Source organism: Spinacia oleracea, chromosome 1, assembly GCF_020520425.1.
Source record: "Spinacia oleracea cultivar Varoflay chromosome 1, BTI_SOV_V1, whole genome shotgun sequence".
Classification (NCBI taxonomy): Eukaryota; Viridiplantae; Streptophyta; class Magnoliopsida; order Caryophyllales; family Amaranthaceae; genus Spinacia; species Spinacia oleracea.
This window is the reverse complement of record NC_079487.1, coordinates 2318146-2331862: the sequence shown is the minus strand read 5'-3', so window position 1 is coordinate 2331862 and position 13717 is coordinate 2318146. Positions and strand designations below refer to the sequence as shown.

Below are 13717 nucleotides of genomic sequence, written 5' to 3'. Positions count from 1 at the left end.
GATCATCAAAGGCAAATTATGAATGCTCCGGAAACGATGATATTGCCGGAAACGGAAATATGGATCGTATCGGAAATATAAATATGATCCAAGTCGTAGATGTTGCCAGAAACGGAAACATGGTACGTATCGGAAAATATTATCGGGAGAGTTTATTAAATGATGAGTCCCTTCAATTTGACGATATATTCAAGATAGACTGTCAGGACCAGTCATGTGACTAAGAAATGTCTATCAAGTGAACTTGAATGTCAAAAGTTGTAAATGGTCCCTGGTCGGAGTTTTCTATAAAGATGGACGCATAGAAAATGTTAGACGACTAGAATGCAAGATGACTAAATTTTGCAACGGGGGTTTTTAAATTGTTTTTAAAGTTATTTCTACCTTAATGACCTTTACATGCTTAAACTAATGCTTGGTTTCTTTTTCTCACCCCTTGCCTCTTTCTCAAAAGAAGCAAGTTTATTCCCGCAACGTCTTGTGAAAGTTGTGATTCTAGTAATTTTTCGATAAGGTATGTTTTTAGAAGAAACCGGGTACAAACTTTTACATCAACGTTAAAAAGTACTCTATGGATGAAGTATTTCACAAAAAAAGATGATGGTATCATTTGATCCTTTAATAAACATGTTGTGCTGAATACTCCCTTTACTTCAATGTTGGATTTGTGGACTGTAGTTATGTTAAATGGTTGGGTCAAATTTCATCGGACTCTTTTTGTGGCTAATACTTTTGAATTCAAACGCCCAAATCCAAGTTTGGACCCTACTTGCATTCTAGGGTCAATCGAAATGGTCCCCGATCCGACATTGATCCGAAATCCGATTTGACCCGTAAATCAAAGACCCGAATCCGATCCGCTAACAATCCGAGGAGACCCGTGACCCGATTAGTATCCGATTAGTTTTAACCGAACCGAACCCGCATCCGACCCGGTAGAAATCCGAAATCCGATTTTACCCGATAACTACTCGACTCGACCCGACCCGATAAAACCCGATATCCGATTTAACCCGGATTGGTGTTGACCCGGTCTGAATGAACCCGTAACCGACTTTCAACCGAAATTTGGATCGAGGGAGTAGAATTCTAAAAAATTAGTATTTGACATCTAATATTAGAATTATAAAGTGATATGAATTTGATAGTGAACTCGAGAGCTACTCGATCCATACAACATAAGAATCTTGCCAACCTGATCTTAGCCCGAACCACAAACCGCAAACTCAATCTGTAATAGACCCCGATCGGAGGTGCGACCAGTCCGAACTTGACCCGAACCCGAGACTCACGATCAAACTTAACCCTAACCCGAGACTATATCCGATCTAGACATGACCCATTCTCGCTGTAAATCAGTTAAAATAGTAAATGAATCCGACATACACCCAAATTCGAGACTTATCCGATCCGGACACCACCCGTACCCCCAGTAAGCCGGTAAAAATAACAACTGTATCCGACATACACCCGAACCGAACTAGACCCGAACCAAATTAAACCGATACAAAACCGTTTTAAACCCGAACCGGTTCAAACCGAACCCGAGATTTAACCGAACCGAAATTACCCGAACCGAAACCGACTCGAAACCGAAAATCATATTAACCGACTTCATCCGAAACCGAAGTTATCCGAACCGATCCGAATTGACCCGGATAGAAACATTAACCCGACATTATCCGATTTCGACAAGACCCGAACCGTTTATAACCGATTCGAAACCGATCCGATGACCCGATTTGACACCCCTACCAACAAGTGAGAACCCCATTCAAACAAATGGTCGAGTCAAATTTTACCGGGCTATTTGAACAACCCGATCCAAGTTACGGAGTAGGAGCAAATAAGTGAGACTCTTAGTCAAACGAATGGTCGGGTCAAACTTTGTCGCACCGTAGCCATTTAGCCAACACTTTTAAATTCGAACGCCCCGATCCAAGTTAGGAGCAAACAAGTGAGGCGTCAAACGAGCGGGATAACCTGATTTCACCGCCAGACTCACTCCTCAGCTCATCACGAACTCCAACTCTGGATCACTACAATCCCCAATTTCTCCAGAAATTCAAACCCTAGTCTCTTCAATTTTGCGCATTGCTCTGTAATTGAGAAGCATGAGAAGGTAATATCGCATTAATTTCCAGATCTCCAATTCTTCTACTGTATGAGTTCTAATTTTGATGTAAATTGTTTAGGGAAGGGGAAATGGGACAGAGAAGACGGAAGCTGAAGCAGTGGAGTGGAGGAATGAAGGGGATGATTGGGAAGCTAATAATTGCGGCCATTGTTCTTGTCGTTTGCACTTTCTCTCTCTTCTCCTCAAGGTCCACCCTCCGATCTACCACTAGAACCGAGGTCAGTTCCAGGTGATTTGATATCCTTCGGGCATGATTTTGTTATTGGGTTTTGTTAATTAATACTTTTTGAAATAAAAAATTCTGGTTTAAACATGTTAATTGCGCTGCAAAAAAGTTTAGATTTCTGTGGCACTTGCTGGAAGCTCAACTATCTTTTATTGTTTATTCCAAAATTAGAAAGTTTAGGGTCCATGAATTCAATGTGGATCAGCATAATCCACAATTGATTATTGCATACATACAACCAAAGACCCAGCTGAATTTACTAAGGCAATTTGAGGGACAACAGTGTAATATAACTTGGTATGAATGTGATGATTCTATGAATTGTTGAATGGACTGGCGATTTGATTTCCCCTTTTATGTAGGGTGTACTGTGCAACCGAAATAACTATGAACGCTGATCGTCAATTTTCTTGATTCGTGTTGCTGAAACTTTGAATTTGTGCTGCTGCATTTGTATTTTGTCAGATTAATACGGAGGAACTTTGGCAAACCGCGCAGTCTGATGGCTGGAGACCGTCTTCTGCTCCTCGTTCTGATTGGCCTCGTGAGAATTTTCTTCTTGTGAAACAATGAGATTAGATTAATATGGAATTCAATGTTCTCGTTTACATGAACTCATTTGCTTCACCCATATTTCAATGCTGCAGCTCCCCCTAGTAAGACGAATGGGTACCTGCGTGTTCGCTGCAACGGTGGTCTGAATCAGCAGAGGACTGCAGTAAGTATCCTCTTTGTTGCCTTTTTCCTGTTCTATTTCATCCCTCCCTTCCAGAAATTACAAAATTTCTTTCTCGTCTGTTCTTTTTGATATTTTTGCTTATGCAAGTTCTAGGATCGTCTTGACATTAAAAAAAAGCTCCTCTAATTCCTGATTGCATGCGTTGTAAAGTTGGGTATTCACATGTTTTTTGGTTAACATATGAGAAGTGTGTTAATGTTTTGGGATAGAACTTCCTAAGGTAGTGTTTGGTAACTTAGATTTCATTTGAAATTCTTGAATTCAAATATGGGAATTGAAATACCAAAATTGAATTCCAAATCAAGTGTTTGGCAAACACCAATAATTTCAATTCCATAATTTCAATTCCAACATAGGGTTTGGAAAATAAGTGATATTTCGATTCTATAATTAAAAAAAAAAATCTCGTATCATATGCAGTAGCTTACCTAATTACTCATATGGCTATATGAGTCATATCATTGAACCCCAAATTTCAATTAAAAAACAAAAAAATTGAGAAAACAAAAGAAGAGAGAGAAAGTGTGGTACAATTGCAGGGAAAATTACCAAAGTTATTAATTTCTCCTAGAAAGAGATCGAAAATTCCACATACAACAAAAAGCAATAGAAGATTATCAATTGAACCTTAAATTTAATCATCAAGATTACCAATTGAAGATTTCAGCATACCAAAGGTAATTAACTGGGATATCAAAATACCGGATCCGATTTTGATTATAGAAGAATTTGATAGAAATAATTTAGAAAATCCAAAGAAATGAAATCATGGATTGTTTGCAGCGGCCAGATTAGCGGCGGAGGAGTAACGACTTGTTCTGTCGCCGGCGAAGGAGTGAGACAAATTCCTAGGATTTCACGGTGATAGCGACGAAGAGATGATTAGAGGTGGTTGCCGCTCGTGAGTCGTGAAAGTTGAGGCCGCTATTACGTAAGGGGTTATGGAGGTAGTCGACAAGAAGGCGGTGGTGGAGCGGTCGTGAAAGCGGTGGTGGGTTTGGGACAGGAGAGAGAAAATGTGTTGCTGGGAGAAAGTGGGCAAAGAGGGGTGAGAGCCTTGAACCCGTGATTACCAACATTTGGAATTGAAATGACATCATTTACCATGGTATTTCAAATTCTTTAAAATGAACTTGTTTTTGTAAGGGTTGGATTTGGCCCAATTCCAAATTCCAAATTCCAAATTCCATATATATCCAAACAAGTGAATTGGGCCAAATCCAGAATTTCAAATGAAATTCAGATTCCCAAACAGGCCATAACTGAATTCCTGAAGCTAAGGTGGAATTCGGAAAACTACAAATAGATACTAGAAAAGAGCTGGCTGTTGATATATACATTGGCAAAGTAGGAAATGGGGCTAGGCTATGAATTGGAGGCTCATTGCTGCTAGCAGTTTTAGAACGATGTCTTGGTGTCATTAGGGTATCATTAGGCGTACAAGGCTCCTAACTTGTTGAATAACTAAGAATTTTGTATTTGGGAATATCTAAAACAATTTCACGCTCCAAAAAATGATTCACAAGTAATTATTAGGACATTACTAGAGTGTATCTTGTGTTTATCAGTAGACAGTTAATACTTGAAAAAATTTGGCTTTAAGAAACTTCATGTATCAACACCTTATAAACTCTGAATTGCTAAAAAGGAAATCAAGTCATTGACATCCTTTAAGCTTCAGTGAGATGACTAATTAATTAATTCTTGCTGGTCATTTACGTTTGAAATATTTGGCTTTGGTGATGTCCGTTTTTAAAGAAATAAGGGGAAAAGGCAGAGCATACACTGGTGCACATGCTTCCACTTGGGTTGCAGCTCTTAACTTTGTTCTCAAGTGTCTCCCGAAAATGAGGCATTGTCATTAACTTGCGATAGATCTACAGAGATGTAAAGGTGTTTAGTCGAAGCTGCTGTCATATTTTAGGGAGTTTAGATGAAAGGGTTAGGCTCTGTCATGATATAATACTGTCTGTATCAATTTTGTGATCAGGTACACAGTAGTATTCATAAATGTGAGTTTGTGCACTATTGTGATATTTGTCGCTTTCCATTGTGCATTTGATGAAGGCATCAACACAAGTGTGGGAGCTTGGATCCATGAACACTATTATGTTATGTAACACAGAATTCCCCTGTGTTTTCAGCAAGATATTGTTCTGTTTCACCTAGCAGTTGGCCTTTACATTTGTAGATTTGTAATGCTGTTCTTGCTGCTCGAATCATGAATGCAACGCTCGTGTTACCTGAGCTGGATGCTAATTCCTTTTGGCATGATGACAGGTATATATTTTGATGCCAACTTGTAGTAACTGATCGGCTTCATTGTCGACCTTACCTTTTTAAGTTTCACTTTGTTGTTTAATAAAATGTTTAGATAAATAAAGGGAAGGGATAAGGAAGGGAAGTATGGTATATTTTCATTCTGTTTTGCTCATTTCCTCATGTTCCTCTCTCCCCAGGTTTTGTTTTGTAAAATTTGCATCTATCTGATTCTTGATACTTTAATACAGTGGGTTTCAAGGTATCTATGACGTGGAGCATTTTATGAGGACTCTGAGATATGATGTGCGAATTGTTGAAAGTGTTCCAGAGATTCACAAAAATGGAAAAACCAAGAAAATGAAAGCTATTCAGGTGCTTTTGCTGCTTGCTTGTATATATTCAAAAGAATCAAAACAGTTGTTTTTATGCAATTTTATGCATGTGTCACTTTTTTTAATTATTTATTCAGATGAACCCTCCAAGAGATGCGCCGATCAGTTGGTATACAACTGTTGCTTTGGAGAAGATGAAGGAGAATGGTGCTATCTACCTGACCCCCTTTTCTCACCGTCTGGCTGAGGAAGTTGACAATCCTGAATATCAAAGATTAAGGTGCAGGGTAAATTATCATGCTCTCAGATTTAAGCCACATATAATGGAGCTGAGCCATGCAATAGTGAATAGGCTACGTGCGCAAGGTCGCTTCATGGCGATACATCTTCGATTTGAAATGGATATGCTGTCATTTGCTGGGTAAGTCACGTGCTTCTGGCTGATCATCTTTGTGGAATTTCTTATTTCTACTCTTTTCTCTCATTTATTACACATATGCAGTGCATAATTGTCGAGGAAGCTGTCCAAATACTTTTGTATTGATTACATAAAAGATGAACTGTTCAGAAATTGAGGACTGCTACAGTAATTGATCATTATTACAAATTCGGGTCAATATTTTTCAGGTGCTTTGATATATTTTCCCCCAAGGAGCAGAAGGAATTGAAAGAGTATAGGGCGAAGAACTTTGCGCCTAAGAAACTTGTGTATGATGAGAGACGTGCTATTGGGAAATGTCCTTTAACTCCAGAAGAGGTATATGCTGACTCAATTCATTCTATTGTCATTGTTCTCTTCTGTTGTCCCTTTAGTTGGTTAATTGAAGTGCGGTGATATGATAAAAAATTATGGAATTAAATTTGCTTAAGTTCTCCAAGGTCACTGTTCTTGTTTTTGTCCTGATTGAGAAAAGCCACATTTTTGACAGCTGAGAGGCTTCAACTTCTGGGCCTTTATTTACAAAACTTTCCAGCTAATGAGTTAAAAGAGACAACCATACTGAATACTGTGCACTTATGCAGTTACTTAATTTTCTGTATTCTATTCCTAATGAGAAACAGGCTAATGACTTAAAACATATTGTTAGTCACAACTCACAAACACAAAACACATACATATAGCCAAGTAGGTACTTATGTGCTTCCCTCAGAAAAAAAAAAGGTACCTGAGTGCTTTTTCTTCCAATTAAGAGCTGCCCTGTTCTCACCTGTGTTCACCTACAATGTTATTTTGCGGCTGTTTCTGGTGGAAGTCCTTTTGCAATGCCATCGTAACCATTAAAGGAGTTTTATTTATTGTTGATATTCTAGCCTTTTCTGGTAACTGTGGTCTTTTATGTTGCAGGTTGGCCTTGTCCTACGCGCAATGGGTTTTGATAACTCCACCAGGATCTATCTAGCAGCTGGCGACCTTTATGGCGGTGAACGTTTCATGAAACCTTTTAGGTCTATTTTCCCGCATCTTGAAAACCACAGCACCGTAGATACATCAGGACAGCTAAAAAAGAACACAAATGGTATGCTGGGGTCGGCTGTAGATTACATGGTTTGCCTACTTGCAGATATTTTTATGCCCACCTATGATGGCCCAAGCAATTTTGCAAACAACCTTCTGGGCCACCGCCTGTACTACGGCTTTCGAACAATTATCAGGCCAGACAGGAAGGCTCTTGCCCCAATTTTCATTGATCGAGAAAAGGGGCGCTCAAATGGTTTCGAAGAAGCTGTGAGAAGTGTAATGACGAAGACTAGCTTTGGTGGTCCCCATAAGCGGATATCCCCTGAATCATTCTACACCAATTCATGGCCTGAATGCTTCTGTCAGATGTCAGCAAAAAATCCTGCTGATAAATGCCCACCAGAAAACACTATGGAAACGTTGCATAGCCGATTAGAGAGTGAAGGTGTCAGTGATATCTCAGCAACCGGTTCAAACTTGACTGTTTCTGGGGCTCAGAGATGAAAAATTGTCATTCATCCAAGGTCAATTAATACTTCTTGACATCATAGAAAATACTGGGTATTGCCGTGATATGCTTCAGTTGTAAAGAATATGTGATATAGATGATGAGGTTTTGCAGAGTTTCTACACAAACAGGTGTTATCTAGAAAGTTTCTGACTTTCCATAGCATTATTGTAAAGAATATGTGATATAGATGATGAGGTTTTGCAGAGCCTGAGTTTATTTGCGAAAAATAGAAACAACGGGTATGAGCATTTCTGGAAGTAGAAATAGCAAGGAAAAAATATGGGTTAGAGTAGGATACATGCAATCCAAATTGTCCATCTGAATTGTGTTTTTCCGGTTGTATAGGACCAAGCCAAGTAGCGATGAGCAGACGAGTGTGATTACTTTTTTCTGCGGAACTCTGATGACTGTAACAAAGTCCTTTATTTTCCTAATGTAATAGGAATAATATTTTTGACGATTTTATTAAGATTTAACCACTACCAGTACTACAGCTGTCAAAACAGTTACTCGGGTTGGGTCCGAGCATGGTCATCTTGGATTTCGTGTCATGATCCGGCCAGGTCGTGTCGGGTCAAGTCAATAACTTTGTATAAAGTTAATATGGGATTACGAGTCAATAATAGTAAAATTGTAAAATTAGGGATAAGAACATTTCGGGCTGCTCCTGCGGTATTATAAAAATATGCTCTCGTTGAGAGTCGAACTCAAGACCTCCCGCTTACTAAACGGGTGCTCTAACCAACTGAGCTACGAGAGCTTAATAGTAATGTTTCACACGAACAAGGCCCATGACCTCAGTTGGTTAGAGCGTGGTGCTAATAACGCCAAGGTCGCAGGTTCCCCCTGCATGGGCCAATGAATTTTCATTTTAATTGCCAAACAAAAAAAATATTTCACACGTAAACGTTAATATTACTAAATCATAGTATAAAACCCGAAGGGGGAGGAACCTATAAATTAAACCAAAGGTCTTGCGCGCATTAGGTGTACAATAAATTTATTGCACACCAAGATAACTTTTATCCATTTTTTTGTAACATTAACCTAGTTTTGATTAACTTTTATATTAGCAAAAATAATGTTGATAGATAAACATTTTAAAGATTTAAATGATTAATTTTGTACATTATTAGTGATTTTGAAGAAATAAGTTTTATTAAAATGAAAACATTTATCACTAAAAAATGGATAACTTTTACATATATACGCTTACTCTGGTGTATAATATTTATTGTACAACCCTTGTAAATAAGAATTTGTAAACCCTTACCGCTTAAAAAAGGCGAATGACTCTTTGGTTTTGTGTAGTAATTTTTTTTGGTTCATTTTTACCCCTCTCGACTATTTATTAAACTGAAATGTTATAAACATATTGTATTGTGGATGCTCATTATATCCCTGACATCTTTATTCTTACAGAAACTTTTGTATAAGACCGTCTAACGGTTAGACCACTTTTTGGGTACTAACTAAACTAGTGTAAAACAAAACTAAAAGTAATAAAATCATAACTAATTGAATAACAAAATAGTTAAGGTATAAAGATAAATAGTTAAATTTATGAGTCGAATAGTTAAATTTATGAGTCGAATAGTTATTATTTTTTAACAAACTTATTATTAACTAAAACTCAAAAAATCTTAACTAATTGATCTCATTGCTTAACTAATCAGTTTCGTTGTTTAACTAATTGGTTTAGTGCTTAACTAATTAGTTCGATTGCATAACTAATTGGTTTCGTTGCTTAACTAATTGAATTTCAGACTTAACTAATTGGTTTCAGTGGTTAACTAATTAGTTGTTCCAGTGTATAAAAGTGGTCTAACCGTTAGACCGTCTTTTCTAAAAGTTTGTATTATTCTTATGTATATATAATACTTTGGTCTCTACAATAAGATAACCGCTTGTTTATTCTCTACGGTTTTGCTCTTTCCCTCTTCCCATTCTCCCTAATTTCATATAACATGTTATGGGTTTTAGATAGTGAGATACACCCCAAAAGAAATTGGCGAAACAACCAAAGAGGAAAACAAAACAACATACCAAGACATGGCCAAAACTATGATATTTATTCGCCATCACCTCCACGAAAGTTATAAACTGAATATCTTGTTGTTAAAAGACGTACAAATTCTTTGGAGTAATCCAAAGGAAAAGTATGACCAACACATTACCAAAAGCTAATTATGATTGGTGGCATTTAAGATGGCAAGATCTTAAATTTGTGATTGAGCATAGTTCAGCCATGTTTAAAATTAATTCTCATCTGAAATGATGTGGAAAAGAGATTACTTATACATATATGTTAGAAAAAACATACTCCACTTTTCATGCAAATATGTTGTCATGAAGACACGGTATCGAGAAAAACGTATAAGAAATATTTTGAACTGATATCTTATTTTCTTGTGAGTGAGAAAAATAATAAGTTATTGATGAATATCATGAATCACATTTTACTGGCTCAACTTCATTCCCTGAAGCGAATGTGACATCCCATATCGTGAAAAGAAAAAGATATTTTTTTTGAATGATTAAAGACCATACCGAAAGTACTGGTTGTGGCCAATTGCATGACTGTTGATGTGGATTTATATTAGATGGATATGGTAGAGATCGTGGAGATTATTTCGTGATCTCAAATCCCCACCTAAAGTGTGACTTCAAAGATGTGAACTCATATTCCCACCCGGAGTGGGACTTCAAAGATGGTAAAAGTGAGAAAGGTGAAGTGAGAATTTGACCAATGTATGTTTTATTGTGAATAAGATAGTGAATACAAGTTGTTAATTTCTAGGAATAATTAAATTTCAAATGATTTACATTGATTTAAGTATGAAATTCTAGTAGTTTACCTATGCTAATTATGTTTCTATGTTATGAATATTTTGGTAATATTATGATTTTATGCTTTTATATGCTTTAGGCATGGTATTATTTTGAGTGGTTTCTATTTTGACAAATATTGTTTAAGAATTTGGAGAAATTATTTTTGGACAACCATTTGAATGTTGTTGATTTCTTGATCACTATTCCCGAGAATTCCTCTCATACATCAATGAGAATAGATTATGAAGAGGTGTTTTTATTGGGTACGAACAATTTCTCTTACATAAATCAAAATATAATATATTCAAGGATCAAGGGAGATACCTTTTATGTTTACAAAATAGTGGTATATGGATCAAAATGATACAATGACGTTAAATGTGATACACGTTTGTTCATAGTTCATTAATTCATTTTATGAGCACAAGTATGAGTTTATGATATTGATATCATCATGAAGATGAAGAAAGATGAATATGTTTATTGAAATTGATATGTACTACAATTACAATAAATACTCCACGAGAGTATAAACTATCTTTTAATAAGTTTTGTTAGATTGTCTTGCCATTAAAAATGAGACACCATTTTGTGTCGTTATATCACATCACAATATGTTCAGATTATAGTATTTTATAATTACAGTGATCACTTTGGGAAGATAACCAGTAGTTATCAAATGAAATATTTTATATCATATTATAGGTGGAGCAAGTCTCGCCAAGAGATCATCATAGCGGCTCCTCTTATCCACAAAGTTCTCCCACGGAAGACAAATGGACTCACCCCCAGCCTCCACGACCTCTGCATAAAGCCAGGCAACAGCAATCTTCGCCAGCATGGACTTCGGAGGATCCGTAGGGACGAACCTGCCTCCTACATTGTGCTAAGGAGTCACCCGCTCACCCAGATACCACATGGGACGGTACACCCCTGGGAACAACACCCGCCGTCCAGACAAGTAATAGGCCCGCATGGCCGAAGGAGGTGTAGGCGCATTATCAAAAGGGAGCCATACCACCTACAAGTCTGATATCTCAGAAAAATATACAAATACAACGGAGATAAAGATCCTGAATAGTACAAAGGCATACCTCTCTAACAGGAAAAACCCACAAAATTCTGCGAAAGGTCGCTAAAGACACATCCTTACTTACCAAGCCAGCGCGTGGCCGCTGAGACAGATGAAACTCGGGAAGAAATGCAAGATCTGAGGACCGCCAGTCGTCCCCCTCGAAAACGGGTTTTTCCCGTGGTACCATGCACTAGAGGAAAAAACATCATAAGTTGCCCTTAAAATAGGCTTATAAGTTGCCCTTTATAAGGGCAACATATGGCTGGGTCACTTTTGGCAAATTATCAAAAGTTGCCCTTAACAAGGGCAACTTATAAGCTTCACATAAGTTGCTCTTGTTGCAAACAAGGGAAACTTTTGAGTTTTTATTATTTTTTTTAAAAAAATCTGCAATATAATTCCTGATTCTGCAATATAATTTCTGATTTTGCAATATAAAATTCTGCATTATAATTTATAGAATATTGTTTCACCAAACGTCAGCTTGACATTCCTCAAAAGTGATATAAATTTCAAATTTACAATAATATTACCGAATTAATTCAAATATAATTAATTAAATCAATAAATAACAAAGTAATGTAAGAGTCACGGATAACTACAAGCCTGCTCTATTTATACTAAGAGTAGTTCACAATCGTTGAAGTAAGTAGCCCACTTGTCTCGAACTTCATCCAACTCCTCTTTCGTAAAGGGCCCCTCCCTTGGAGTTTTGAAAACCTTTAAAAGAACAACGTACATGCAAACCAATAAATTAAATTAAGTTTCATATGCAAAAACGGAAATTATATTGGTAGCGAAAACAACTTTCTGAGGTTACTAAGATTCATTTCAAGTTCTTTATGCACGTCTAAGGCTCATTTGGCTCGATAAGTCATATTCGGCCAAAAATGACATTTTTGATTCCAAATATCAACAAATGAACCTAAGGACACTTTCTAAATCTTTTTTATGTTTCATATGCTTAGTTAGAGGTTACTAAGATTCATTTCAAGTTCTTTATGCACATCTAAGGCTCATTTGTCCCGATATAGATCATATTTGGCCAAAAATGGAATTTTCGATCTCAAATATCAACAAATGAACCTAAGGACACTTTCTAAACCTTTTTTATGTTTCATATGCTTAGTTATATGTTTATAAAACTCATTTCAAGTTTGTTATGCACGCATATGGATCATTTGGGTCGATATAGGACATTTATGGCCAAAAATGGCATTTTCGATACCAACTATCAACAAACGAACTTATATTCAAATTATACACATTTTTCATGATTCATATGAGTAGTTATATGTTTATAAGACTCATTTCAAGCTCGTTATGCACGTCTATGGGTCATTTGGGTCGATATAGGTCATTTATGGCCAAAAATGGCATTTTCGATCCCAACTACCAACAAACGAACCTATTTCCACATTCTAACCATTTTTCATCATTCATATGATTAGTTATATGTTTATGAAATTCATTTCAAGTTCGTTATGCACGCCTATGGGTTATTTGGGTCGATATAAGTCATTTATAGCCAAAAATGACATTTTCGATTCCAACTACCAACAAACGAACCTATTTCCACATTCTAACCCTTTTTCATGATTCATATGATTAGTTATATGTTTATGAAACTCATTTCAAGTTCGTTATGCACGCATATGGGTCATTTGGGTCGATATAGGTCATTTATAACCAAAAATGGCATTTTTGATCCCAACTACCAACAAATGAACCTATTTCCACATTCTAAACCTTTTTAATGATTCATATGTTTAGTTATATGTTTATGAAACTCATTTCAAGTTCGTTATGCACGCCTATGGTTCATTTGGCCCGATATAGGTCATATTTGGCCAAAAATGGTATTTTCGATCCCAACTACCAACAAATGAACCTAAGGACACTTTCTAACCCTTTTTCATGATTCATATGATTAGTTTTATGTTTATAAGACTCATTTCAAGTTCGTTATGCACGCCTATGGGTCATTTGGGTCGATATAGGTCATTTAAGGCCAAAAATGGCATTTTCGATCCCAACTACCAACAAACGAACCTATTTCCACATTCTACCCCTTTTTCATGATTCATATGACTAGTCATATGTTTATAAGACTCATTTCAAGTTCGGTATGCACGCCTATGGGT

The 13717-nt window shown here is 36.7% G+C and overlaps 1 protein-coding gene and 1 non-coding gene across 2 annotated transcripts; one reads left to right on the top strand and one right to left on the bottom strand.

Moving 5' to 3' along the window:
• Positions 1 to 1935: 1935 nt before the first annotated feature.
• LOC110802411 (O-fucosyltransferase 1) lies at positions 1936 to 8154 on the top strand. Its single transcript, XM_022007854.2, has 9 exons — positions 1936 to 2122; positions 2196 to 2355; positions 2829 to 2907; positions 3011 to 3081; positions 5294 to 5382; positions 5613 to 5736; positions 5834 to 6117; positions 6324 to 6453; positions 7042 to 8154. The coding sequence occupies exons 1-9, from the start codon at positions 2115 to 2117 to the stop codon at positions 7657 to 7659; spliced, it is 1563 nt and encodes a 520-aa protein (XP_021863546.1). The 5' UTR covers positions 1936 to 2114; the 3' UTR covers positions 7660 to 8154.
• A 198-nt stretch (positions 8155 to 8352) lies between these two features.
• On the bottom strand, positions 8353 to 8426 carry TRNAT-AGU (transfer RNA threonine (anticodon AGU)). Its single transcript has one exon. It is a non-coding gene; the product is annotated as a tRNA-Thr (tRNA).
• Positions 8427 to 13717: the final 5291 nt, after the last annotated feature.

Coding starts and splice junctions, on each gene's coding strand:
- LOC110802411 (XM_022007854.2), top strand. Junction 3,082..5,293: donor TGAATCAGCAGAGGACTGCA/GTAAGTATCCTC, acceptor TTACATTTGTAG/ATTTGTAATGCTGTTCTTGC. Junction 5,737..5,833: donor AGAAAATGAAAGCTATTCAG/GTGCTTTTGCTG, acceptor TTATTTATTCAG/ATGAACCCTCCAAGAGATGC.